The 27,871-nt window shown below is 51.3% G+C and overlaps 1 protein-coding gene across 2 annotated transcripts; it reads right to left on the reverse strand.

Annotated features, from left to right (window-relative positions):
• Positions 1-1,453: 1,453 nt before the first annotated feature.
• On the reverse strand, positions 1,454-27,871 carry ADAMTS15 (ADAM metallopeptidase with thrombospondin type 1 motif 15). Of its 2 annotated transcripts, none has more exons than XM_064577219.1 (8): positions 26,297-27,871; positions 15,023-15,218; positions 14,362-14,529; positions 13,845-14,128; positions 8,514-8,691; positions 7,343-7,524; positions 7,062-7,237; positions 1,454-5,012 (listed from the first exon to the last, which is right to left on the reverse strand). In XM_064577219.1, exons 1-8 carry the CDS (start codon positions 27,251-27,253, stop codon positions 4,238-4,240), a joined length of 2,916 nt encoding a protein of 971 aa, XP_064433289.1. In that variant the 5' UTR covers positions 27,254-27,871; the 3' UTR covers positions 1,454-4,237. The 2 variants fall into 2 exon arrangements, with proteins under 2 accessions (XP_064433289.1, XP_045750641.2); XM_045894685.3 differs by having other exon boundaries at positions 1,456-5,012; positions 15,023-15,155; positions 26,297-27,868.

The raw sequence follows: 27,871 nt of genomic DNA on the forward strand, positions 1-27,871 counted from the left end.
ATGTTTCCTCGAGTTTTGTGAGCCAACCCAGCAAATGATCAAACCTCCCCAGGGACTGTGGGAACACTCAACTTTGTAGCTAAGTCAGTCAGAAGTGTGGGGACCCTGGGGACCCACTGCTTGTGACTAGTGTCCTAAGTGAAGGCAGTCTCTTGGGACTGAGCCCTTAAACCTGATTCTAATTCCAGCTAGTTACTGTCAGAAACAACTTAAATTCTAGGACACTCAATTGGTGTCTGGAGAGTTGGAAAATTGGTTGGCGTGGGAAAAACACACACACACACACACACACATTTGGTTTCAGAAGCATGGTAAGTAAAGAAACCATTTTCCTTTACCCAGAGACCAACCCATGGGAAATTTCCTTAGAAATATTTTACTGGCAGTCGCTATAATGCAAAACAGAAGGGGTAACAAAAATAAAATAACAAGACCAAATATGCCAAGGTCTTGAGACATTTTACAAAGACCTTGAAGTTCCTGACTTCTAGCTTAGACATCAACCCTCCTGGTCCCTTCCAGGCCTCTAAGTGGACTCTTCTCGCTAACTCCTCCTTCCACCAGAACCTTCTATCTATCAAATGCTGAAGCTTTGTCCACACTCCCACTCCAGCCCCCTCGCCCTGGGCCCCTAGGTGTACAATCAGCCCCTAAAGAAGTCATTTACCCCTGCCTGCAGGGAAGTCATGAGAGGGAGCCCGTTCAGCCCCAAACTGAAACCAATCATCCGCCAAAGTGTAAACCGTCACTGTGCCTAGAAACCCAGACTGTTAAAGCTGAAACACCCTAAAGGAACATTAAATCTACCTTTCTCACTTTGCAGATAGAAAATGGGGTCCTGAGATAGGATCTCTGATCTAAAACCAATGCGAGTTTCTAGACTCCTAGTTGGATGTCCTTGAAAATGTGTCACACCACTCCCCTGCCTATTATTTGCTACCATTGTCAGACCAAAACAGAGCTAAGAAGAGGGGAACATTCGTCAAACAGAATGAAACTTTCCCTCAGGAACCTTGGGATTTCCCCCTAAGGCAGGTGCCTGGGAGACCCCACTTAAGACACCCTCCAGCTTCTCCTTGTGCCTTGCCCCCCTCACCATGGTCCAGCCCCAGAGGCCTTCTCTCAGATCCTCCTGCACACCCGCTCCTCTGGTCACCAAGCCCCAGCATGCTGTCCCTCTGCTGAGAGGCCCCCACCCCCTTCTCAACAGGGCTGTGTCCCATCCTCTGCCAGGCTCTCCTGGCCCCTCCACACCCCCCACACACACCCATATCCTCGCACTTCCCGGATCTGTCACTATTCCGGATCTTTGCTCCCCGGGTGTTTGCTCTGCCTCCCCCAGCCTGCCTGGGGGTTGCGTGGGACAGAGCCTGTGCCTGTCCTCGTCACCGCAGCACTGGAGACCCCAGTGCATGGCTGGCATGTCGGGCCTGTTCAGCAGACCTGGGGGATGGAGGTGGGAATGAGATGACGTCACAGAAGCAGGACACGGATGTTAAATACTTACAACTTTATTAGGAGCAGGCTGTTGTCCCTGCAGCAGCCAGCTCCCATGTATACACGGTATACACAGCCCAGCCAGTACCCAGTCCTTCCGTCCTTCTGCAGCACGTGGAATGCAAAAGAACCAAACACAAAAGGGGGCTCTGTAAGTGACAGTGTCTAGTGTCTTAGGGAGCCAACTCCCAGGCTGGGAACAACCAAGCCCCTCAGCTCGCCCCAGCCCCCTACTCCAGCACGGTGAGGCTCACGAGGTTGGACTCCTCCAATCAGTGCACACAAAGGGCAGAGGAGACAGGGGGCTCCTGAGCCCAGATCCTTACTGGTCCACACCCCATGGAAGAAGCTTCTGGAGCCCCCAGAATCTTCCTCGTCTTCTACGGACATGAGAACTTTTTATTCCATCACCAGAAACCTGTACCTCGAGGCTCGTCTCTGCTCAGGCTTGGAGAACATGGTTAGATTAGCAAAATGGTCAAAGATAAGACAAACCTCCCAAGTTGTCTTGGTCATACTTCTTTTAAAAAGGAAAAAAAGGAAAAAGAAAAACATCATGACAGAAAAGAGCATTTGAGGCCCAGCTTGTGTCAGGAACAAGATAGGCTGTCCCGTCTGGAAATGATTTATAAAGCTGCTCTGCTAGGGGACCAGTCACCCCCACTGATGGCAGCTTGCTTCCCACCCTCCCCATTCCCCTGCCCGTTCTGCACAGCCCCTGCGCCACCCTCTCCTCGTCGATGATGGGTGCACCAAGCACGGGGTGCAGTGCTATCGTCGGCTAGGCTAGCGGGGGTCCACATCTGCCCTGGCGCCCTGGGTCCCTTTGGATATTGCAGCCCCACGGTGTTCACCCATACAAGGAGGAAGATTCCTCCTCACTTCATTCTCCTGCCCTGCCTCAGAGATCCGCACGCCCTCTGCCCTGCTGTGGGAGCTCTGGTCAAGGGCTCAGCCCAGGGTTAGGCTGGGATTTTCGAGCACCATCCCAGAGGCTTGCCTGGGTGGCTGGTTTGTGGATTCTGGCTATTAGGGGAAGCCAAATAAAAGGACCGAACCCCCTTTCTCAGGGATGACACTGCTCCGATGTCACCTCACTAAAATCCAGGACATGTTACCTAACTCAGAAGCAGAATCTCCCATGTTCATGCTGGAGTGGCTGCACCCTCAAGAAATACCCTGCTTGACCAAAGGCTCTCTAACCCCAAACCATCTGCCCACTTGGAGCTATAGGAAACACCCTGGTTTCTACATCCCCAGCACGTCTCTAGGATAGACACATGTTCCGACTGGTGGCTGCCAAGTGCCTCTGGGTCAGGCCATTGATTCTTGTGTCTCCTGAAACCTGTCCCCAAGGCACCTGAAGAGAGAGGTCCTGCCTTCATAGTTGGAGCCCCAGTGGGTGGCCAGGCCATAGGGAGCTCGAAGCCATGTGCCACACACTCATCTTTGTGTCTGGACAGCTCAGTCTGCAGAGGACAACAGCCAGGTCTGCTGGAAGCACCAGGGTCACCACTGGCCCAGGGGAGGGACAGGTGTGGATACCCAGAGAGCATAGCCTGAGGTAGCAAACAGTGAACCCGGTTATCCAACTGCAACGCCATGTGATGTGCCCAAAGCCAGACCACATGTAGCTGTCCAGATGAAGACCCACCTACAGGCATGTGGATGTTCAGCACCTAGCCCTCCTGGGCATCTCCCACATCCCTCTTAGTGGGGACAGGACCGTGGCCACTCTGAAGGTTCTCTGGGGCAACACAGAGCCTAAGGCAGCAGTCCTATTTATACCTGCCTCTCTGGAGGAAGAAGCCATTGGAACTGGGGCCTCCTCCCCAACCCAGGGTGATATTCCCCCAAAGCTCAAGCCCAGCCCCGGTGACAGCCTCTAGGCCACTCCTCAAACTCCCTGCTTCACCACAGAATCCATCATCCCTTATATCTTTTTTTAACAGTCCAATCCCTCCTGAAGAAGGCAATAAACTCCCTATCGACTTCCTGTACCTATTTGCAAAGCCTCAGAGGGCACGTACTTGGGAAGCCCTCCCCCCCAGCCTGATGTCCTGGACAACACAGGAAGAAGAGGGGGCTCTTGAGGGAGGGCCAGGAGTAGAAGGAAGATGAGCAAGCTCCCGACTCCCCCTACACATAAACCTCTTTCCAAATGGGGTAGCCCAGGCTCCAGTTATACCTAATCCCACTCTCCTACCAGGTTTCTGCCCACACCAGCCTTTTTTTTTTATTATTCAGTCCTTGTCAGTCAGAAAGAAAAGGTGGGCTGACAGCACCATAAAAACCTGCCTTGTTCAGCAACGGCTTAGAGCCCCCGGGGCCACCTGAGGGTGCCAAGCTGCTGGGCCATGGCTCTTCCAGCAGCCTGTGGCCTCCCTTACGGGGGCCAAGGTCCCTGAAGTTCTGCCTGGGAGGTGCCCATCCTCCAGGTCCCTCGGAAACTGGGCCCCAGCGCCTCTGCCCAGTGCCCGCACCTCTCAGCCTCTCCCAGAGACTGGGCCCTGGAGGAGCCGGGAGTGAGGTAGACTGTGAGTTAGTCACTTGGCTTCCCCCGCCCAGGCCAGGGCGGAGGAGGGCACCTCTCACCCCTTCCTGTGGTCCTCGTCCCTCGAAGTGGGTGACGTCATGGCCTGGACCCCCGGCCACTGCCCTCTACCCACGGCTCCAGCTGGCCAGAACCCTGGCAGCACCAATGGGGTGGAGAGTGAGGAGGAGAAAAAGACGGTCCTATTCAGCACGGCCTCAAGATGCAGAAGTCCAGCTCCTGGGGCTTCCGGCGCAGGTTGCATTGGTCCCGGGCCAGCAGCCGCCCTCCGGGGCCCAAACACTTGAGTGGACGCCTCTTAAACCCCCGGCCGCAGCTCTTGGAGCAAGGCGACCAGGCGCCGAGCTCCCAGGTCGGGCAGGGCTCCCCACAGGCTCTTGTCTCCACCGGCCGATGGGCTGCACTGCAGGCGGATGCCGCGCGTGGCCCGGGGGGCCCGCGACAGTCGACCGCCCGCTTCTGCAGGCCACTGCCACAGCTCACAGAGCAAGGTCCCCAGCTGCCTGCCACCCAGCGTGCAGGGGGCCTGTCGTCCTGCTGCTCCACTTGATTGGAGAGGCTGAGGACGCTGTTGTGGTGCACAGAGGAGCCCCGGGGTTCCTTGGCGTGGGAGGCCTTGTCTTCCCAAGGCTCTTTGGGCAGATAGAAGGAGTAGCGGACCCGGGGTGGCGTCATCTTGCCCACGGAGAGGACCTCCACGGTCAGCGGCTCCAAGATGGGCCGGGAAGCCTGCAGGCTCTCCACCGCCGTCCCCGTGCCGCTGTAGCGCAGGAGGCTGCCCTTCACCACCAGGTCCCGCTCCACGGCCGACACCACGAAGTGCCCGTTGAGCAGGTACTTGCCTTGGCTGTTCTTCAGGGCCAGGTAGTTGTCATCTCCAATCAGCCCCTTGTAGCCACGCTGGCGGATGTCAATGCTCGAGGCGCCCACGGGGATGGCCACCACAAAATTGTAGCCGTGCCTGGGGTGGGAAAGGGGACTGTGCCTTAGACAGACGCCTGGACATAAGGCCCTTGTTCCCCACAGAAGTCACAGCTGATTCACATTCCACAAACCCAGTGGCAGGTCACCAAGATGGCAGGGAGGGTACAGAGACTAACCAGACAGCTTCAACCACCCCGAGGGAGGTCAGGGGGGACACGCAAACTGAAAGGCAGTATGAGAGTGTGTCACCACATCATCTAGAGCTGCATACCCTGGCTGCGATCTTTCTTCTTCAGTATATTTATATTGTGGTGAACTCTTTTTAAAAAAGGAAAAACATTTATTTATTTGAGAGACAGAGAGCAAGAGCAGGGGCAGGGGCAGAGGGAGAGAGAGAATCTCAGTCAGACTCCCCAGTGAGCTCAGAGTCCCAACGCGGGGCTCGATCTCATGACCCTGAGATCGTGAGATCATGATCTGAGCCGAAACCAAGAGTCTGATGCCCAAGCGACTGTGCCACCCAGTGCCTCTATAACATGGTGAATTCTGAGGCAGAGTAAAGCCAAGGTTTTGGAGCCAGATCCATCCCTACTCCTGACTCAGCTGTTGGCCTTGGATAAGTCACTTAGCTTCTCAGTTGCCTCACCTGGAAAATGGAGATCATAATCCCACATACCTCATTAAAGCACATAAAGCCTATGACATGTACCTGCCACCCCCAGTAAGCACTTAATATATATTAACTGTGAGAAGGATGAGGAGGAGCGGCAGACAATAAGTCTACCATCCCTGACTCCAAGGCTGGGGCCAGACACCCCATTAAGACACGCTGGCCCTGAAGTCGGGCACCCAGATCAAGCCTTGGACACCAACTCCCTGGTGGCTCAAGCAAATCAGTCTCTCTTGGTTCCGGTGTCCTCACCTATACAACGAGGGGGTCAAAATAGACGATTTCTAAGTCTCCTTCCAGCTCCACTCATCTATGAAAGGAGCACCTGCCATTTAGCCAGTGAAGCAAGTCTGGGAGTGTTTACCTTTAATTCTCCACTTGGCCTCCCTCTCAGACCCCTGAGAACGCCATCCACCTGCAGTGCCCCCAGTTCCCAGAAAAGTCGCCCAGCTAGGGGCCCAGCAGAGAGTGCTGTGTCCAGAGGGGCAGCCAAGACTCCTGAACAGCCATCTAGGCCTTGGACTCCCAAGTTTTCAGAGCCCACCATATCCCTGCTCAACTGAGACCTCGGGGGCTCTGCTTTCCCCAGCTTCTTCCAGAGCATGGGTCAGGACTTTCCAAGGAGCACATACCCCCTGAAAATAAAAGGGAATATGCTGGACTTCGGAAAGCCAGGAGCCCCGGGCTCTGGAGGTGGGAATCAGAGAGGCCTAGCGACACTTCTTCAGCTGACCCTGCACACATCTCCCAGGAAGGGGGAATCCCTCGGTCCTAGCCTCCTGCTCTGCTGTTTATTGCCATTCTCACCTCAATCTCATCCCCGAGGACAGGGCCTCAGCCTCAGTGAGATGGGGAGGCTGTCACATTTGTTTCCAGGCATGTTTTGTTTTGTGATTATCATCATGAACATTTAGTGAGCATTTATTATGCACCAAGTACAACACTAAGCATTTTACTTGGATTAACACCCTTATTCTTCACAACAGCACGACAGGAAATATATTCATGTCATACCCACTGTATAAGTGAGCAAATCCAGAATACCAAAGATTGTGTCACATGCTCGAGGTCATCCAGAAAATGGAGAACTGAGATTTGAACATGGGTGAGTCTTATTCTAGAACTCTAGATAGACCCTAATGACTTTCTGCCATCTCCCTAACTAGCCTCTCCTCTTCAGTGGTGGACTCTGCAAGCATTCATCTCTACTGGATGGATGGATGGATGGATGGATGGATGGATGGATGGATGGATGGATGAAGAAATGAATGAATGAGTATCACACTCGCAGAAGAGTCCGAGGGGCCTCTACAGTATAAGGGCACTGCCCATTTACCCCAGTCTGACCCAAGCTTTCACCGCCTGGGGTCAGCTCCACTCAGCCCTCCTCCCCCTGCTCCAGGACCCAGAACTCACATGGGCTTGGTGAAGAGGCCTGTCACCTTCTTACAGCTCTTATTGTCACCCCCACACACGCCACACTTGTCGAATTTCTTCTTGGAACCGAGGTTCCCGTCACAGCCAGCCTTGATGCACTTGCCTTGGACACAGACCGAGGTGGAGTCAGGAGTGCAGGGTGTGCCATCCACCACCTGCAGTGCCCCCCGTGGGGCAGAAAAGGAGAGAGGGGCAGCTCAGCCGGCTGGATCCCCAAAGACTTTCTCTCTGCTTTGGTCTCCTGCCCCGCGCTCACTCACCTTGGGTGCCAACACGTAGAAGTAGCCGGTGCCATTGGCTCGGCAGATGAGCTTGCACTTGTCCCGGGGAGAAACGCCGGAGTACTTGGGCACCCACGCCACGGCAAGGGTGAGCCGGTTGGTGCTATGGTTATAGCCATTGAAAGCCTCACACTGCTCCTCCCGGAAGCTCTTGCCTGAAGCTGAGGAGGGAGGAAGAACAGGCAGGAAGCTAAAGGGACGGGCGGTGTAGGGAGAGCCCTCCCCAGGATGCTCAGCCACCTGCGGATCTCAGCAGCTCTTACCCTCAGCCAAGTTATCCTCATCACTGACGCCACTCCATGTCAAAGAACTAAAGTAGGCTAGGACCAAAGGATGCAGGTCACAGAGCATCATGCATCCGCCAGGCACTGTGCCACCTTCCACAGTAATCTGGACTTCAATTCCCTCTATAACAGGTATCCCGGACAGTTTGGGGCTATCAAACCCTCCAGGAGTCTTTTGAAACTATTTGCAGAATGTTATCAAGCGGATAAAATAAATCACATAGGTTACAAACAATACCGATTATATGATATACAACTATCAATATATATTGAAACATATTTGTGATACTTGCGCTTCCTTGTTAACCCATTACATAACAAGATTCAGTGATGAGTCTAATAACCACTGTCATTTTCAAGCATTCTGAGAAACCCCAACAACTGAAATGCCATATGAAAATATCCACGATTTCTATTGGTGACAGAGTCATGGGTACTAGTAGTATTACAGGTTTGCCTGATTAAAAGAAATAATAAATTTTAGATAGAAAGAGTAGTAATAAAAATATTAAATTTCTAATTGAAGGAAATTTTAAAAGGCTAGTAAAAATAGAGATGTAATTTCCTTCCCACCCAAGTTCATGGACCCTGGATAAAGAATTCCTGCTTATGAAGATGGGCTTGTAAGCTCTTAACTAAAGGGCCATCTGGTGTGTCATACCCTTGGGCCACTTAGCATCCCAGCCTAAGCATCAAGAAGAAAACACTCCTGCCCAAGGGGAGTGGGCAAAGAAGTGATCCCAAGAGGAATCTGCTCCTTGGCACTTCCAGACTTTGCGCTAGGGGAGAGAATCTTGACTGTGTAATTTGCAGCCAAGAAGTGGGGGGGAGAGGGGGGGCAGGGGGAGGGGCCCTCCCCTCCTCACCTGAGCTGGGGCAGGGCTCCAGGTTGCAGGATCGGTATTTCACTCTCACTCCCTCGCAGTACTTGCCCCCGTTGGCAGGGGTGGGATTGCGGCACTGCCTCCGGGACAGCTGTACGCCCCCACCGCAGGTGCGCGAGCAGGCGCCGTAGGGCTCCCATTTGGCCCAGGAGCCGTCCACCTATGAGAAAGAGTCCGTCTTACACCTGCAGGGGTTGGGATGCACATCCACACCCTGACCCTGCAGAAGAGTTACACGGGTACAGCCTCCATGATCCCATCCCACCAGAAGGAAATCCACTGTGTATCCCAAGGGAAAAATGACAAGCAAATGGTCAGCATACACAGCGCCCACACAACACTTCAACCTGGTAATTAGCAAATGCCAGCCACACCCAGTTATAAGTGAGGTTGCTCAGAAGAGAGACCTCTTTGAGCTCTGGGCTCGGTGGCCAAGTTCTATCATCGCCTCTGCCCTCACCATATGGGTGGCCTTGAGCAAGTAGTAAAACCTCTTTAAACTTCAAGTGCTTCGTCTGCAAAAATGAGGCCAATAATACTCAGGTGTGAGATCAGACAGAAGTTTAAATGATGCGACGTGTATGAAAATTCCTAGCACTGTGCTTGCCACCGAACAAGAGTTCAGTTTCTCCTTACCTATTGTTAGTGTATTTACAAAAGTCTCTAAATCTACAGTAGAGGCAGCCCCCAGCCTTGCCAGGAAACCTTGTTGCCATAGATGTCTGAATATTTTTATTTGTAAATGTTCCATAATTCCGACTTCTCTCCAAACCAGACTGAACCAGATCTTAGGCTCAATCAGCGGCTGAATTTAAGAAAGTTTCACCATAAGAGGTTCTAATGTTTGTGCTCGGAGGAGATGAGGATAGGAAACTACAAAGCAATCCCAAAACTCTATTTGGCTTCAAGGTGAATTAGGCAGTGTTGTTTCATTTTTTAAGAGGGTGGAGAAGGGATAGAAAATGTATCCTCTTCATTATGTTTTTCATACGATGCCAGTAAAGCAAGTTTTCATCCCCTGAACTCACATCAGTCAGGCAACAGAGGAAGCAGCCCAGTTGTACAAGCCTGGGATTAAAATGCTGTCATACGTCATCCAAAGTGACTAACCCGCATGGAGCTAATCAGGAACTGGCTGCATGTCATCTAAATACTTTAACTTATGCCCACATGCAGCATAGTTATTCTATCTGCCCTTCTGTCGTATAGTTCTTGCTTCATGGTGTCACCATGTCTCTCCTCCTATGAAAGAAACACTTGCCAATAGCCCTGCTTCTTCCTCCAATAACGTCCCACCTCATTCCAGCCTTCCATTTCCTAAGAGGGTCTACATTTGCTCCTTGCACCTCTTCCCTCCGCAGTACCTTGCAATATGGGCTTGGTCCCCATCACAGCAGGGAAGCTCCCTCTCAAAGAGATGACCATCCATAAACTGAAAGAGTCTAAGCTTAGACCTCGTTGTCTCCAGTTTTTCTTCAGTTCTTAACATTGTCTCTGTGGCTTCTGAGATGATGCTGTGTGGTTGTAGTTGTTGTTGTTGTTGTTGTTGTTGTTGTTACTATTGTTTTTAGCCTGGTATCACTTTTTCCTACCTGTTCCTACAGAAAACATTCATCCCCCAGAAAACACTCCTGCCCTGCCGTGTGCCATTCATTCACCAAATATTTGTTGAATTCTTACTAATGGCTGGTGCCATGTGCAGCAAATCCCTGCCCTCGAAGTGACTGCATCCCAGCAGAAAAAACTAAAAATAAGCCAGTGCATACAGAATGTCAGGTGGGAGAGGGACGGAGGGAGGGCCTTGGTGAGGTGGGCTGCTCTATATTACAGGGGGTCACAGAGGCTTCACTGTAGAGGTGACAGCAGTGCAAAGGCCTGAAGGAAGTACGAGAGGGACTCGCACAGATATGAGGGAAAGAACTCTAGGCAGAGGGAGCAATGTCAAGACCCTGAGGAAGGATGGGCCTGGAGTATTCCAGCATCACAAGAGCAAGAGAAGCAGGAAATGTAGGCAGAGATAGGGTTCACCATCCTGAGCATGGAGGAGAGCCCCTGAAGGGTTCTGAGCGTGTGGCATGACCTAACCTACTTTTAAAGGATCTCTCTCGCTGCTATGGTGGGAACAATCTGTGAGGAGCAAGACCAGCAACAAGGAGATCAGTTAGGGTGCAAGACCAATAATCCAAGGTAGCTTGGCGTGGGGTGATCACAGATAAGGTAGTAAAAAAAAAAAAGGCTCAATTCTGGCTCTATTTTGAAGATAGAGTCAACAGAAATTACTGAAATATCAGATGGATAGATGTGAGAGAAAAAAGGGTTGGCACGAGCAGCAGGAGGATGGAGTTGCCAAAGCAGGTTCAGGACAGATGATCAGGAGCTTGGTCTTACAGATGTTATGTTTAGGATGCTTATCAGTTATCCACATGGAGGCATCAAGACTCAGTGAGGCATGCCAGTCTGTAGTTCAGGACAGAGGTCTGGGCTGGAGATACAAATCTGGGGGACTTCAACATATAAATGTAAACGGTACTTAAAGCCTTTGGTCTAGATCACCTAAGAGGTCAGTGTGGATAGTGACAAGGGCTAAGGACAAAGCTAGAATGCCTAACATTGGAAAAACAAGAGTGTGAGGAAGACCCAGTGAAGGGGACCAGAAGGGGCAGCTAGTAAGGGAGGAGGGAAACCAAGACACAGTGGAGCCTGTGTTCCCAGGGGAGATGGTAATCAGCTGTATCAAATGCTGCTAACAGGTCAGGCAATATGAGGAATGATAATCAATCACTGACTTCAGCAGTGTAGAGGCCATTTGGCAACCTTAGTGAGAGTTATTTTTAGAGGAAGAGTAGGACTGAAAGCCAGACTGGAATGGGCTCCAGAGAAAAAATGGCAAGACGCGAACTGGAGAGAACAATTTCATACCACTCTTTCCAGGAACTTTGTGGGAAGGGGAGTCAGAGAGATACACTGTAATTTATGGAGAGGAAGTAGGATTAGGAGAAGTTTCGTTTAAGGTGGGAGGAATTACAGCAAGTTTGTATCCTGATAGGAATGATTCCACTCAAGAGAGGGGAAATCTGACACTGCAGAAGAGAGATCAAGAATTAAAGGAGTGTTTTCCTTGAAAAGAGGGGACAGTATCCTAAGTGCAAAGCACAGCTCCGGGCCTCTGATGAGAGCATGGACAGCTCATCCATCGCAAAGGAGGAAAGGTAGATATTACAGGCACCGAAGAAGGGCAGACGGCGGATGTGGCGGTGGGAGATGGTGGAAGTTCTCTTCTGATTACTTGATTGCTTTTTTTTTCTTAATGAGATAGGAAGAAAGGTCACGGGCAAAAGTGGAAATGAGGAGAAAGAGTCGGTAATGGAGGAGAGAAGCGAAGGTGTGACATGATCATGTAGGACGCTGGGAGGGCGGGCCCACCTACATTGTCAGGTTATGAGTTCAAACTGAAACCGCTGAGCATGGTTCCATGTCTTTCTCCAGCCACACTCACCCACAATAGCACAGTTGAACACATGGGAGCTGGATTCCACCAGGGCAGTGCCTTATCCAAGCGAGTATAGCTGAGAGAGGCCCGAACATGGGAGCCATGAGTGTACATGAAGAAGTGATTTTAACAATGGAATCTCAAGAAGAAGGTTGATGAGGGCATGAGAAGAGCAAGTGGGACTGAAGAATTGTTGGAGTCCAAAACTTAGAGGGCTGGACAACAGGGCCTTGGTGGTCAGAATTAAAGGAGATCGTGCAACTGAGATCCCGGGGAGCCAGGGAGGCTGCATGATTAGGAAGATGAAGTTTGTGCTTTGACCTCTGCTGATTAGGGCAGCGTCCTCTGTGAAGGGCCAGGGTGGTAAAGGGGATTGTCCAGAGAAGAGATTGAGGACATAGCGGATTTTGCTGCTGATGGACTATCTTTCTATATGCTTCTCAGATCACATTTCCTATATCCAATATCCTCTTGGGCAACGTCTTTATCCGCTAGACTCATCTTCCCAAGAGAAGGAGCTGACCACGGTTGGTCTGTCCTCAGGACCTTCTAGTTTAAACCCACAGCCTGATGGTCAAAGCTACCCCAGACTAGCCCTGAACCATGCCCCCAAAGATCTTTCCCAAACAGCCGTCATTCATCCACCCCTCCAGCTTGCCCCACCTCCCTAACTTTGCTCCATCTCTGCCTGATGAGAGAGCCTACTCATCCCTCAAGACTCTCTTTAAATCTGACCTCCTCACCGAAGTTTGTTCAGACCTCTCTAATCATCATTAATCTCCCATCCCTTATTCTCCCATGACACGTTTTCACACTTCAGTCTTAACACACAACACACACGTCTCTGCGTCTCGGACCATAGTAACATTTCTAGTTTCCCCACTAGACAGTGAGCCCACTGAGAGACAGCCCAGGTTTTATTTCTTTTTCTGACTACCACATTACCTCACACAGTTCTCTAAATACAGTGGGCTGGTGCCCAATAAATGGCTAATGGTTTAATTAAATATAGGTTTCCAAAACACAGAAAAAGATTTTACATAATTGTGTACCAAACCCAGCTCAGGGCAGCCGATACGTCCATGTACATAAAACCCCCAGTCAAGCCCCTCTGCAGCCGAGGCAGGGGTGAGAAAGGGATCATCCTCACCAGGATCAAGGGAGAGGATGGATGTCTTATTCCTGTCTGAAAAAGTCCCAATCCCTTTGCGACCCCAACCCCAGACCTGAAGAGTTTATTATATTCAGAGAACATGTGGGGTTTGGGATTTGTTCTGATTCAACTGTTATTCCTTTTTACCAGGAAAAAAATAACTTTTGCCCTATTATGTTTCAGCTTCAAAAAACAATCTTGACAAAAAGTGAAGCTGGGTTCGGGATGCAGCAAATTACTGCAGCTTTGCCCAGGGATCTGCTTCCTTTCAGCTCTGAGGCTGGCTCACCTCTGGCCCAGAGCTCCCTGGAAACAAAACACGTTCAGAAATAGCTGATACGGGGAGGCTGGAAGGAGCCAACAAGTGAGGAATGTCGAATAGCTAGTGTTGGGCTTTGGGTTCAGAGCTCCTCCCCAGGTAGGATGAGGCCCAGAGCTGAGGGCTGGACCTCCTGGCGCCCCGTGAGAGACTTCTCTCACATGTCTGAGGAAGGTTTCAGCAAGTTCTCTGACCTACCGTATGTCTTGTCTCCAGTCTCAGAGTCAAGACGGGGAGAGGACCACGGACAGGGAAACAGAGGCACAGCGCTGCAAACCTGTTGCCCCTGGAGGCCTCCGAGTCCACCCCCTGCCTCCCAGCAGCCCCGATGCGCAGCTCCCACACACTCACCCTGTACTCATTGAGGTTATGTCTCTGCACACAGGTCCCCTTGAGGCAGAACTTGCCTTCGCCGCAGCTGGTGCCGTCTGCCCAGGGGAAGTGGCGGGTCTGGCACACCATCTGCCCCTTTGCCTTGCCAGTGCACCACAGCTTGGTGCAGTACTGCATGTAGGGACAGGGCTTCGAGCCCACGCCAAAGGCCAGCTCACACTGCTGGCTCAGGGTGTAGCTGGCCCCTGGCAGGTCCTCAGGCAGGGAGATGGGCTTGCTGGGCGGGTCCAGGAGACAGTCGCCTGCAGGGAGCCAAGGGCATTCGTGAGAGAGGAGTTGAGAAAGGTGGGATGTGGCTGGCCCAGAGTCTAAATGGTAAGGAGACAATGAAGCAAGGTCCAGTGGAATGGACCCCCTTGAGAGCCCGACTCTTTGGGGTCACGCATGCCTTAGACAATAGAAGACAGGTCCAGAGAGGTGGTGAGCACTCTCTCCAGGGACAAATCCACATCCCTCCTCTGTCCTCCTGGCTTACCATGCCCACTATCCAGGAAGTCGGTGATGATGGCAGCGCTGCAGGCTGACCAGGGGTTGGCACGGTCAATCTGGATGAGTGTTGGAGACATCATGTGGTTGGCTCGGAGTTTCCCAAACACCTCCTCACACACTTTCACATTGTCATGGGGCATGTTGAACACGTGGCCTGTGGGGTGAGGCAAGAGGACTCAGAGGGCAGAAGGATGTGGGCTCTGCAGTTTTAAAAGGAGGGGGGATCAGCTGGGGAAGCTAGAGAGCCTATGTCAGCAATTTTCAGGATGGTCATTTCGACCTAGCGATAGACTGCTTTGCAAATGTCAAGATGGTGTTCTTGCGTTCTCGGTCCTGTCCATCAGGCTGTGGGCTCAGTGAGGACAGCAGGGTATTTAAAATATTCTCCCCTTAGTGCCTAATTGATGAGATATTCTGGCTGCTGAGTCAGACAATATCGCTGGCCAACTGTGCTGGGGCAATAGGAAAAAATAAAACAAAGCCATTGCTAAGGCAGACTCTGACCCTAAGAAGGAATCCCTAAGGCTTTAGGACATGAGGAAGCAAAGACAAATGTCTACCCCCTGCCCAAAGCACCCAGGACAAACCCAGAAAGACCCCAGAAGGGAGTCCTCCCCGCTCCACCCAAGAACCCCCTCTAGCCTTACCCAGCTCATGGGCAGTGGTGAAGGCTGATGGAAGCCCATCATCCTCGATCACAGAACAACTTCTCTTGGGGTCGCACATAGTGCCCACATCAGCCATGCCCAGCGTGTCACAGGTGGTAGCCCCACACAGGTCCTGCCGGGGGGGGGGTGGGGAAGCAGAAGCCAGCCAGAAATTAGTGACAGGTACAGAAGGGACCTGATGGGAAGAAAAGGCATCCTATGGGATGTTGCAGCTCATCCCCGCTCCCCATCCAACCAAGCCCAGCACCTTCCTAGCCAGGTCCTTTCTCCCAAGGGGTTGCAGGGCTATTCATGGAATCAACCCAGGCTGAGGGAGGAGGCTTCAGGAAGAAAGCCCTGTGGCTCTCTAAGATTCTACCCAAATCCTACTCAGGGAGATCCTGTAAGGAGGTTCAAAATTAAACCACAAGGCCATTGCTTTATATAGAGACAGATTTCCAAACCAGAAAACGGTGAGTTCCACAGCTGGGCGAGGTTCTGGTCAGGGCTGACTGAGGCAGGTGGGGGCGGAAGGTCAGTGTGTTCCTCATCCGGAGTCAGCCCTGAGCCATCTCAGTCCTTGCTGAGCGACTGCCTTTGGACAACCATGAATTAAGCTCAGATTCTCAGCCAAAGGTTCACGGGCCAAGGACCCGCCCAAACCAAAGATTTGGCTTCCTTGGGCTGGGAGGGGGCAGACTGAGGTGGATACGAGCTGCTATCCAGACACAGCTCAACTGGCTGCAAAAGCTCAAGGGGACCCCTGGCTCAGTGGCTGCTAGGAAGAAAAAAGAAATGGATCACCGCCTAAGATAGTCCCTCCTTTTGTACTAAAACTTGCAGCGGACGCCAAGACTTCCTGCAACAACCCTATTGGGAAGCACTTCCAGGGATGTGAAAGGGCAAAATGGGGTACTGGGGGCAGATATCTCAATGAATTTATTGAGCACCGTGGGCCAGCAATGCACCTACATACCTTAAGAGCCCTTATCACTTAACAGAGAAGACACTGTTGAAATCAGTGATACTGGGACTGTCTTCATTACATCCTTGCCTTTCTTTAGAGTTAACAAGAAACTACTCTAGGTATCATAATCCCCAGCAGCATTAGGCGGCAGATATATTATTATACCTATTTGTCAAAGGTGAAAACTGAGGCTCATGCTCATAGTTAATCATGGTGATGATTTATTAAATGCTGACATCGTGTGTGCACTTCACATGCATGACCATATTTCATCCTCGCAAGAGCCCACTGGAAGAATGACAGCTATTAGCACCTTCCGCAGACAAGGAAGCTGAAGCTTAGAGAGGTCCAAGTCGCACAGCAGAAACGTGCACTGGGGTCTGTATGATTGGATATCATCAGCACTCTTTCCACCACGTCAAAGCTGATTCCTCAGCAACTCCTAAGTTAACTCTCCGGAGAAAGAGCTGTGTGTGTTCTCCATGGGAGCCAAGGTGTCCGCATAAACACACCCAGAACTGTTCTCAGTTTTCATTCCCTTTAGGGCTATGCGCACGTGCGTGTGCAGGCACATGCTGACATGGGGGGAAAGGTGGGCAGCAGACTTAGTGGGGCCAGGGGGCAAAGGAGGAAAGTGGTCAGAGTACAGAAAATCAGCAAAATTTAATCCAGAGCACTCAGAAGTTTACCACCTGAGCAGTCAAACTTGGCTTCCCATGGTCAGGTGACAGTCACACCTCCTAATGAGTTAACAGTTTCTCTGGCCAAAGAACTGAGAGGGCGATCAGACTCCAGAGTACACCGGTCATCAATGAGTGATGCATGCCCAGCCTTGATCTGCTGTCCTGGGCTCACATGTGGCATGTCTGCCACTTCGGGGAACCCTTGGGGTGAACCTCAAATTCCCTATCTTCCAAATACTCTTCCCTCTCCAAAGGCTCACCCTTCCTGAAAGCTCTCCTTCCGCTAGAGTTCTGAAACCTAGAAGAGTTTGGGAGGGGAAGTCCACCAGACAAGCAGTTTAGGGAATATGACTGCTGAGGAACAGGACTGGGTCGCACAGAACAGCCTGTGAATGGAGGGAAAAGGGGGCAAGGGACCAAGAGGGAAGGAATGGAGGTTTGCATGGGGGCATGGGGCAGGGCGTGGGAGAACTGGGCTCATTTGTCCCTGGGACATCCCCACTAAGGCAGGAGTCTCTGAAAACTCTTGTCTGGTGGTCACAGCCCATAAGGAGAGCCTGTAGGACAAACACGACACTACCCCAGGGCCACCATGCACACTCACTGCTGACTTTGTGTAAGAGAAAGGGCATGGGAGGAAGAACCAAGAAGGCTAGATTCTTGTCCTGGCCCCACCACAAAGTAGATGTGTTACTTGGGGCAGGTCACTTCTCTCCTCGAGGCCTCAGTTTCCTCCTCCGAAGAAGGGCCAATTCTCAACTAGAACCCAGACTGGACCAGTGCCTTGATTAAGCCTCTGCTCCTGCCCCGATCCCAGGGTGCTCGGCCCCTTTTGGCCCTCTAGGTTATAAAAGGAACACACAGAATGATATACTTGAGAATGGAAAGAACCCTGATTTGTCTACTAACCCATGACACTAAATCCCAGAAAAGGGAAGGTCACCCACGTGGACATTCAGAGTCCTAGCCGCTGCCCTGCTCAGCAGAAATGGTGAGGCCAGATTGACAGCTCAGCCACTGGACCTCCGCTGCCCAGCAGCCCGCCTCTGCCACTGGAAGGTCCTTAAAGCCAAGAGCCTCCTTCCTCTCTGGGAGGGTGGATTCTCTCTGGAGTGAAGACATGCAGCTGCAGGCCCTTCCTGGCCAGGAGCAACCTGTTCTTTCCATCAAGAAATCCCGGTTTCCCTGGATCAAACAAGAGGAACAAGGAAGGAGCCGGCAGATTTCCTGAGGGTCAGGGTGTAGCTGAGAGCAGCCAGCCTGCAGTAACCAGTGTCTTCACTGTGGGAAGATGCAGCTGTTTGGGGTCAGAGGCTCTGCCTGTCCCTCTTCCCCCAGTCAGGGACTTCAGCGAAGAATCGCTGGACCTGAGTTCTTTGAACGCCCACAGGCGAGTGCGCAGGGCTCAGAAGCGCCTCATTTGTGGCACTGAATGTCTCCACCCTTCTGGAATGAACTCAGATGCACTCAAATGGCTTTAACCTCTTCAGCTCAGGCACTTGTCTCCAGGAATAGAAACTGTTCGGGTTCCTTCTGCCTGGAGAGTGTAGGCACTTCCCACCCAACCCCTACCTACCTCACTATTTCTGGTAATTTGCCATTTCTCCTTGAAGCTGCGGCTGCTTTTCCAGATGACCCAAGAATCATCTTGGCCAAGAACCTAGCCCTCCCAGATTATTGTTTTCTAACTGTCCTTCTTCATAAAATAATTCAGGATTGGAGCCACGGTTTGAGAGAAAGCAAGCAGGCAAGCACCTTGCAGTGGCCCAATCCACATTTCCCACGCTCACTCCCACCATGCCCCACCAGGACTCCCCACAGGCCTCCTTCTCACCTCCTCTCATTTCCCCCTGCCATGTACTGTGATGCTCATATTTTCCAGCAGTATGGAGGGTGGAGGACCCACATAAATCAAGCACGTTAACATTTTTTTAACGTAGCAGAAGACACATGTTCTCATGTGGCCAACTTCCTACTCATGGAAGGGCTTCATGGCCACACCATAGCACCCGAGTATCACACTCACACAACCCCAGAGCCATCCTCTCATTCTGCAGATGGGGAAACTAAAGCTCAGTGGACTAAGATTGCTCACCCAAGGCCACACAGTTATTAACATGGGAACAGGACCCCATGCCTTTTGATACCAAGGCCGGCAATGGTCTTCAGGCTGAACCACAGCATGCTAGTCAGGATACCATAATTACTATTGAAATTACTATTGAAAACCACCCCGCACTGGTATTAATACTGCACCTTTACTGGTTTCCCATCTGAATTTCTGTCATGCATCACTGTATTTCCTTGTCCAACCCCAAATCCACTGCTGTTTGAAATCCCCAAGCATGGGATTGCGATCCTGGGTGTCTGGGCAATGTGGCTAAGGATGCCTGGTGAAGAAGAGAATGCACCCTGGTGACGTCCATCAGCAGGTTCGGTTTCGTTAGAATATAAATTCCTCAAGGTGTACAAAATGGTATCACAGTGGGAGACTGAGATAACCGAGACAAGAATTACCTCAATGAGGAAGAACAGAAATCTGAAGCTTGCAGGAAGACCAAGCTTTCTCCAGAAATCATCAGTTCAAGAGAGGGTACACACCTAACATAATGTTGATAGTGGACACTTACTGAGTTGCTACTGTGAGCCAGACACTGTTCTAAGAGTCCTGTATTAGCTCATTGAATCTTCACAAAGGCTTTATGAGGGAGATGCCATTATTGGGCCCCATTTTACCGATGAGGCTCAGAGAAGGTAAGATGCTAGCACAGGGTCAGTGAGCTCAAGGTTAGACGGGAAGGGAGAGGCAGAGTGAAGTTTGAAATCCAGAAGTGCAGCCTCAGAGCTGAATGCTTCCCTTGCATTGGGACTGCTCCTGGTACAGAGGCCCCCCACGAATGAAGGGGCTAGGGAATCTCAAGATTCCCTCGAGACTGTCCACCCCTTACCCTGAGCCCCCAAAGCTCACATTGGCCACTGAGTGGGGAGAGACCTGGGAGAGGTCGGTAGAGAGGGAAATGGCAGGATTAAGAGCCAAGAGTGTTCTAGGCGCAGTGCCTGCACCCCCTTCCTGGTTGAGCAAGCTCTTGGTTCCTTGCCCCACACCTGCATTGACACACTGACCCCATCCCTGCTCTGCACCATGTCTGCTGGCTCCTCGCTGGGGCCTCTCCTTTCTCCAGGGCAAAAACTGATGGCAAAGAGCCAAGAAGAAATGCCAGAAGAACCTAAGACTCCCTCTCCCAACCCTGCAGCCTGACAGCTACAAACACTGGATTAATGATCCCTAGTAAGGGAGGTGAACTACCTAAGCACCCAAAGCCACACACAGTCCTTTTGCTAACATCAGTGCCTTCTTCCCATGAATACATACTGAACAGCGGCAGCTGCATGCAGGGGCCCACTGGAGGGGCTACAAAGATACAAAAAGGTCTTGCTTAAAGGAGTTTACATGTCAGTGGGAATGGCAAATGCTGGGACCATGGTTTCCACACAAAAACAGACAAATATTAAGTATACTTGCAAGTGCAAGGTGACAGAATGCTTTAAAACAGGGCTATCCCAAATGTAAGTTCTGGCAAGGGACCTGTAGGTAATTATTTAACAACAACAAACATGTGCTGAGTGACCACGAAGGTAACGATGACAGTAGCTGCCATTAACTGGGTGCCTATTCTGGAACATTTGCTAACTTATCCTTGAAACTGCCTTTAATGGATGAGGAAAGTGAAGTTCAAATGGCTGATTCGTTCAATGTCCATTGCTAAAAGTCAAGTGCCAAGACTGAAACTCAGATCTGCCTGGCTCCAAGCCTATGTTCTTTCCACTGGGCCACACAACCAAGGATAGGCATCAAGGCAAGGTGTGGGGGGCGGGGGGTATGCACCAAGAGTGATACAAACATCTACCAAGAAGTTCAAAGGTAGGACAAGAGCAGGACCAAAGGAGGGAAAAGACCTCATTTGCCTTCGTGATTCAACCAGTGTTTAAGAAGAAGAAAAAGATTCTGGTACACATTCCTCCTGATGTTTATAGCAGCATTATCTACGATAGCCAAATTATGGAAAGAGTCCAAATGTCCATTGACTGACGAATGGATAAAGATGTGGTATACACATATGGTGGAATATTAGTCAACCATTAAAAGAATGAAATCTTGCCATTTGCAATGACATGGATGGAGCTAGAGAGCATTATGCCAAGTTAGGTCAATCAGAGAAAGACAAATACCATATGATTTCACTCATCTGTGGAATTTGAGAAACAAAACAAATGATCATAGGGGAAAAAGAGAGAGAGGCAAACTGAGAAACAGACTCTTAACTATAGAGAATAAACCGATGATTACCAGAGGGGAGGAGGATTAAGGAGTGCACTTATGGTGATGAGCACCGGGTGATGTACGGAAGTGTTGAATCACTAAATCGTGCACCTGAGGGATGCCTGGGTGGCTCAGTCGGTTCAGCTCAGGTCATGATCCCAGGGTCCTGGGATTGAGTCCCACATCGGGCTCCTTGCTCAGCGGGGAGCCTGCTTCTCCCTCTGCCTGCCACTCTCCCTGCTTGTGTTCCTTCTCTCTCTCTATCTCTCTCCGACAAATAAATGAATAAAATCTTCAAAAAATATATTGTACACTTAAAACTAATATTACACTGTATGTAAACTAACTGGAATTTAAATAAAAACTAAAAAAAAAGAGAGAGAGATTCTGGTACACATTCCTTCCTCCAAACTTCCTCCCCCATCCTCCACCATTAATACAGGCTTTCTTATTTGGTATAAGTAAAAGAAGGAGGGAGAAGAGCAATCACCTTCCAAGTTGGGGAGGAACCGTATTCCAATCCTTCCTCTCTCTTTCTCCTCCCGCCTCCCTCCCTCCTAGAAGTAGTGTTGAGTTTCCATTCAGTGATAAAAATTTACAAACTCTTAAATACCGAAATTACAGATGCCCCTCTCTGCTAATATCTTCCAAGTCCTGACTTCAAAAAAGATCCTGACAAAATTACGATTCTCTTTATTGTATTAGGAGATATGTATAAAATACATATTATCATTTTATTAACCTTTTTTTATCGAACACTAAATTTCACTGCCATATGGCAAGTTGTTTATTATAGAAAAAACTGGCTTCTATTTCAAATGAGGTTCCAGAGTGCTGTTCCACTCTGCACAGTATAGAATACATGTATGCTCGCCGCCCCCCCTCCCCACACACACACACACAATGTAGTACAACTCAAGGCCAAAACAAGAAGGTAAGTGCCAAGCTTGGGACTGAGAGGCAGAAAGGGTGAGGACATGAATGAAGGAAACAGAAGAGAAAGATGAAAGGGAGCCTGCCCTGGAGAATCTCAAAAGAGGAGAAAGAGAGCACAGAAAAAAATGGTGAAGGAAGGAGGGGACAAGGGAATGGCACACGGTGGTACTAAGGGCAACAGAATAAACAACATAAATGAAGAAATAAGCCAGCAGAAAAACCACAAACTGTAAATCCTACAAGACCAAGTCAATTCAAAGGAGAAAATGTTACAAATAGCAAAACAGATGGTGGAATGGAGGAGAGAGCCTCCTGCAACACAGGAAACAAGCTTCCTTTCCCATCGCCACTAGCTCCCATCCCAGTGCCTTCTTGCCACCTGTCCCTTGTCCCCCCACCCCACCCCATCCCCGAAGGCTTCCCTGGCTCCGAAGCAAGGAGAATGTCTCCCACTGGACTTCGGACAGAGGGCCCATGTCTCCCTCATGGCACTTAACACACCCTAGTGTAACAAGCTACTTCCTTATCAGGCTCCCTGATATTTGGTGAATTCCTGAAAGCCAGGGGCCACATCTTAATATCTGTACCTCCACAACCCAGGGCAGTACCTGGAAATAACAGATGCTCAATAAGTATTTTTAAAATGTAGAACAAATTCATGAAACCGGGTCTACCACAAAGTTACCCAGATAGCAGAGGCATCAGAGGTAAAGAGAGAGAAGACAGCTCAGGCTCAGCTGGGACTCCTACTACGTCCCAGCACCAAATCCCGCTCCTGCTGCCCACGGCAACAAGAAGCCATAGAAACGTTTCTTCTCATAGAAATGAATGTCCACCCAGAAAGACTGGCTCTAATTCTCCGCAGATCCTGGTTCCAATCCCGTGCTGACTTCACCCTGCTGTTATGAGTCTGGAGACTGATTGCTTTGCAAAATCAGATGTGTGCTCCTTCTCCAGGAACATGAACTTACTCTGAATCTTTAAGTAAACTCCTCAAGTTGTCAAGATACTTGTTGTATGATCTTTTTTTTTTCTCCTTTGCACACAGCAAAGGCTCCTCCCTGGGTCACGTCTTCCCAGTGTTTTGATTTCAACGCCCCACGCCCCTCCCTCTGCCTGCCAAGAGGACAGCAGTCTCCCCGTAGCCTGGCCCAGCCTTGTTTAAACACACAACAACTCTGACAGTGGGTTGAAGGGGAAGCTCCAGTGCCTGCCAGTCCTGATGCTCCTACTGTCCTCCCTTCAGGTACCCGGCACCCGGAACTCTCCAGGAGCTGTGCTCACCTCTTCCTCACAGGAGGAAATACAGTCTGACCAAGCCCAACCCTTTACCGCCTCCTCCCTGTGAAAACCACAACTAGAGTACTATCAGTCAGAGTCACTAGCCATTTTTCAGAATTTTCTGGGGGGACCAAGGAATAGGTGACCCTAAGATGTCTGACAGTTCAAGATCCGTTATAGACAAAAGGTGATTAACAGAATAAGCACATTTCTGAAAACTTCTTATCCAAACAAACTATATACAGTTGACCCTTGAACAACATGAGGGTTAGGGGCACTGAACCCCATGCAGTCGAAAATCCACATACAACTTCTGACTCCCCAAAAACTTAAACTACGAATACTCTACTGTTGACAGGAAGCCTTACCGATAACGGTCGATTAACACATATTTTTTTTAAAGATTTTATTTATTTATTTGACAGATAGAGACATAGCGAGAGAGGGAACACAAGCAAGGGGAGTGGGAGAGGGAGAAGCAGGCTCCCGCCGAACAGGGAGCCCGATGCGGGGCTCGATGCGGGGCTCGATGCGGGGCTTGATCCCAGGACCCTGGGACCGTGACCTGAGCCGAAGGCAGACACCTAATGACTGAGCCACCCAGGCGCCCCAGATTAACACATATTTTGTATGCTGTATGTACTATGTACTGTGTTCTTACAATAAAGTAAACTAGAGAAAATGAAATGTTATTAAGAAAACCAAAAGAGAAAATACGTTTAGAGTACTGTATGGTATCAAAAAAAGTCCACATACAAGTGGACCCATGCAGTTCAACCTATGTTGTTCAAGGATCAATGTTATCTTCATAGAATCAATATGTATATGTGTGTATATATATATATATATTCCAATTTTAGTTTGAAAAAGCATTGATTACACCAACATTGTAATAATCAGGGAAGCTCATGTTTGAGTTAAAGGATTACTACTAATCCTTACAAAGTACAACAGAAGTTCCTCTTGTGTTGGAGGACAGCAGGAGACTCCTGGTTCCCGGAGACCAAATCTGCCTTGGTCTACAAAGAGCGGCTGTGCACTCTGCTCTCATCCCATACTGCACCTTCCCCAGGGGAGTTCAGGAATGAGCAGTTCCTAAGACGCTGAGAATGCAGCAGGCCCTAAAGTCTGCGCCAGCAAGGAGATGAGAGAGAGATGTTCACTCTAAAGCACTAAGCACATACCTGGATATCGGTCCTGCCAACACAGCCTCCCCACTTTCCGGCTTCGCCCTCTAGACGCCTAAGAGAAAGACAGCTTCTAAAAGTCACATCTTGAACATCACTCCTTCTGACCCAAGTGCTCATGCATCTTGTCTCCATTATGCATGGTTAGCATAGCCCCTGGGTCTCGCACACAACCACTGACAGACAGAAGTTGTCACGCTGCTTGATTGCTGCTTCTTCAAAAGGTGAATCCTTCTGGTGGTGTGGCCCGTATTCCCAGCAGGAGTCCTCTTTCTAGGGCTGGTTCCAAAAGTCAGCCTAGCCACTAAGCGGCGGAGACTGAGGTCTGTTACTTCAGAAGCCGAGAATGACCTCCACGGGGGCATCCCAGGTAGCAGATGGGCCAACAGCTGCTTTGCCCATTAAGATATCCTGTTCTTGGCCTTTGCTTTTTTTTTCCCCCAGCCATCTGACTGCCGAGTCGGTCTGCGTGCAGAGGTGGAAGCCACCTCCGCTGCAGTTTCCCCATGACTCAGGCAGTGTGTATAGGGGCAGTGGCAGCTTTACAGACCTCAGTTGGAAGAATGAGTGCAAGGAAACAGCCTCAGGCCAAAGCCCTCCCTGGAGAAACCAGGTGGTGGGAGGAGAAGGCTGGGAAAGGAGGAAGTTCAATTCCAGGAGGGAACAAGCGGTGCCAAATGGGTTCGTGTGGAAGACGTTAGCTCCAGCCCCGTGTGTGCCAGGACAGCTCTGAGTGGCCTTTGGAAAGAGTGGGGAGTGGCAGCCCCACAGGCAACCGAGGATTCTGGGCCATCCCCAGAATGACGTGGTTGCGATAATAACAAAACAAGAGCATGGCACAGATTCGAGCTGCAGCCCCCAAAATCAGAGGAACCAGGTCACTTGGATGCCCATCTTCCTCCCAGTCCCATCCACGAATCTGAGAAATTGCAAGAATCCAAAAACTTCACAGTACCCAATCACTCCAGTATCTATGAATGTAAATGTTCATAGACCCATAGCAAAAGGCAGAGCTGCTTCTGTGATCTGACCATCTTTCTAAGCCCCATACTCAGGATCTTTCCAATCCCACACCTGGGGTCTCCAGACGCTCTTTACCAAGCTCACACCACTTGCACACCGCCAGGGACAGAAGCTGGAGCGCTACCGTTAAGTGTGGTCATTGGAAGTTTCAGTGTCTAACTAGATTGCCTGCTCTGAATAGACCGGAATCCCCTCAGGTAAAAGGCGGGCCAGCACAGGAGGGTATGGGAGAAGCAGCAACAAAGGACGGAATGCTCCCGGTACTTGAGTCTGTCCTTTCCATTTCAACCACAAAATATCCCAAATGATTCCCTCCATCCCAATCCAGGTTTTGCAGGCCCAGGACAGAGGATAACTCAACATGCCCAGAGGAAACGAAGCCAGGCTCTGAACTGGGATGCTTGCATCACCTTCCAGTTTTACAAGAAGAGAAGAGAAGCCTGCGAAGAGATATCTGAAAGGATTTAGACGCCCGGGTTGAATAGGGGCGGACCTTTCCCGACCCCTCCAACACCATCCTCAGAGCGCCTCCTATCTGCCGCGGAGACACACTGCGGCTCCGGGGCGGCAACTTCCTGGGTTCCGGCCCCTCGGCGCCTGATCGAGGAGGCGCTGATTGGCCACGCCGGGCCAACACCTTCTGAAGTAGCGGGCGTTCCTCCGACCGCCCACGTGCATCCAGATGCCCTAGAGCCGAAGTTCCTCGGAGCCTAAGAGCGGCCTGTCCCTGGAAGATCCAAAGTGGGAGTCGGAAGAGATCAATGAAATTTTAACCCGGGGTCACTTGTTTGGCACAAAGGGCATTTGGAGAGCTAAGGGAGGTGACCCTAAGAAAATGGGGCTATTGGGGTCCAAAGAGATGACAGATCAACTCACCTGCCTGGTGAAGAGGATGGCCGTGTCCCAGTACTCTGGGTGTTTGTCACTCACTTTATTCAGCTTCTTCTGCCAGGCGCAGAAGTTGCGCAGCGTCAAGGCCGCGTTGCCCGTGACCTTGGGCCCTGTGTCGCGGTCTCCGAGAAGCAGCACCTTGACCACGACGATGTTGATGGGGTTGAGGATGCTAGGATGGCGGTAGAGTCGTGCCGCCGTGGCCAGCAGCGTCAGCAGATAATGCTCCAGGTCCGCGCCGTGGAACTTGACCATTGACTCGTCCGCCACCACCAGTGTCTCCACGTACCGCGGGATAGACACGAAGCGCTTGGAGCGCCCGGACCTCCGCCGACTGCGACTCTCTCCCAAGCCGGTCCCCCGCGGCTTGTAAGGGTCCAGCGCCCGCACAATGGCGGGGTTCCAGCCTGAGGCCACCCCGCAGCGAGAGGTGGGATCTCCGGGAGGCCCGCCGGGGGCGCCGCGGCGCTGGAGGAGGTGTGCGCCCTGGCTGTTGCGCTGTGCCGCCTGCGCGCTGGCGTTGGGGAGCGGACTAATGACATACTCCGCGCCTCTGTAACCAAAAGCTCCGCGTAGACCTCCGCACAGGCTCATAGCGGCGAAAGAGTCTGGCTCGGCGTTCACGTCCCCAGAGTAGAAGCAACGTCGCAAGTCTGGAGAGCTCCCGGTGAGTTCCGGGAGGCGGACGCCCAGATGTTCAGTGGCGAAGGCGGGCGCTAGGAACTGAGCATCCAGAGTCAGGTGTAGGTAAAAGTCCTCCTGAAAGGCTGTGATCTGAAAAATGAGTCCCTGATCCCCGGAGTCTTCGGGACCCCTCCAGTAGTAGTGGCGGCCGTTGATGTCCGGGTCCAGTCGGATGGGGACCACCACCTCCTGATCTGGCTCTGACCCCCCAGCCGGTCCCCCGGCGAGAGCCAGGGTTAAGATACCCAGCAGAAGCATGGCGCCGGGCAGCGCACGGCCGCGCTCTCGGAAGGGCTCGGCCCGGCTTCCCGGCCGCTGGCGCGTCTCCTTGCAGCCGGCACACGGGAACCACCAACGCTCCGGGGCAGTCCGTAGCTCCCAGAAAGCAGAGCAAAGGGAGGGAGACTCCTCCCAGAGCAGTGAGCGTGCACCGAGCAGCCCGCGCCTCCTACCTGTGCCTTTCCAAGCAAAGCGCGCCCTGGGAGCTTAAGTACAATCGCTGTCAAGTGCAAGGACGGAGATTTGCAGCCGAGAGCTAGAGGGAGGTGCCGGGCCGCTTCTTCGAACGGCTGCCACTCGCGGCGCTGCTAACCAGGCGCTGCGCGAGCCTATTAAAGGCCCCCTCCTCTTTGGACTGCCCAGTCAGCGCCCCTCCCTCTCTCCCCTTCCAGCCTCCCAAAGCTTGCAGCCCCGAGCCTCCAGGGGCCCCCGGAGAACTCGGTCCCGCCTCCTGAACGGAGAGCCACTTGGCGGGGAGGGAGTGGCGTTGAGCTGAGGCAGGAGGCGTGGGCTGGCTAGAGAAACCAGCGCTTAGTATCTCGGTTCGCATTTTGCCCAACCATTATGCCCCAGTGCCCCCACTCATCAGTTACTTAT

This window comes from Mirounga angustirostris, unplaced genomic scaffold (genome assembly GCF_029215605.1).
Source record: "Mirounga angustirostris isolate CCGP_5_RB_7025 unplaced genomic scaffold, mMirAng1.0.hap1 SCAF_13, whole genome shotgun sequence".
NCBI classification, from domain to species: domain Eukaryota; kingdom Metazoa; phylum Chordata; class Mammalia; order Carnivora; family Phocidae; genus Mirounga; species Mirounga angustirostris.

Excerpts from the sequence above, each read along its gene's own strand:
- ADAMTS15 (XM_064577219.1), bottom strand. The coding sequence starts at position 27,253 with ATGCTTCTGCTGGGTATCTTAACCCTGGCTCTCGCCGGGGGACCGGCT. Across the intron at positions 8,692-13,844 it reads ATAACCTCAATGAGTACAGG|GTGGACGGCTCCTGGGCCAA; the intron begins GTGAGTGTGTGG and ends TCTTTCTCATAG. Across the intron at positions 7,238-7,342 it reads TCTACGTGTTGGCACCCAAG|GTGGTGGATGGCACACCCTG; the intron begins GTGAGTGAGCGC and ends GGGGCACTGCAG.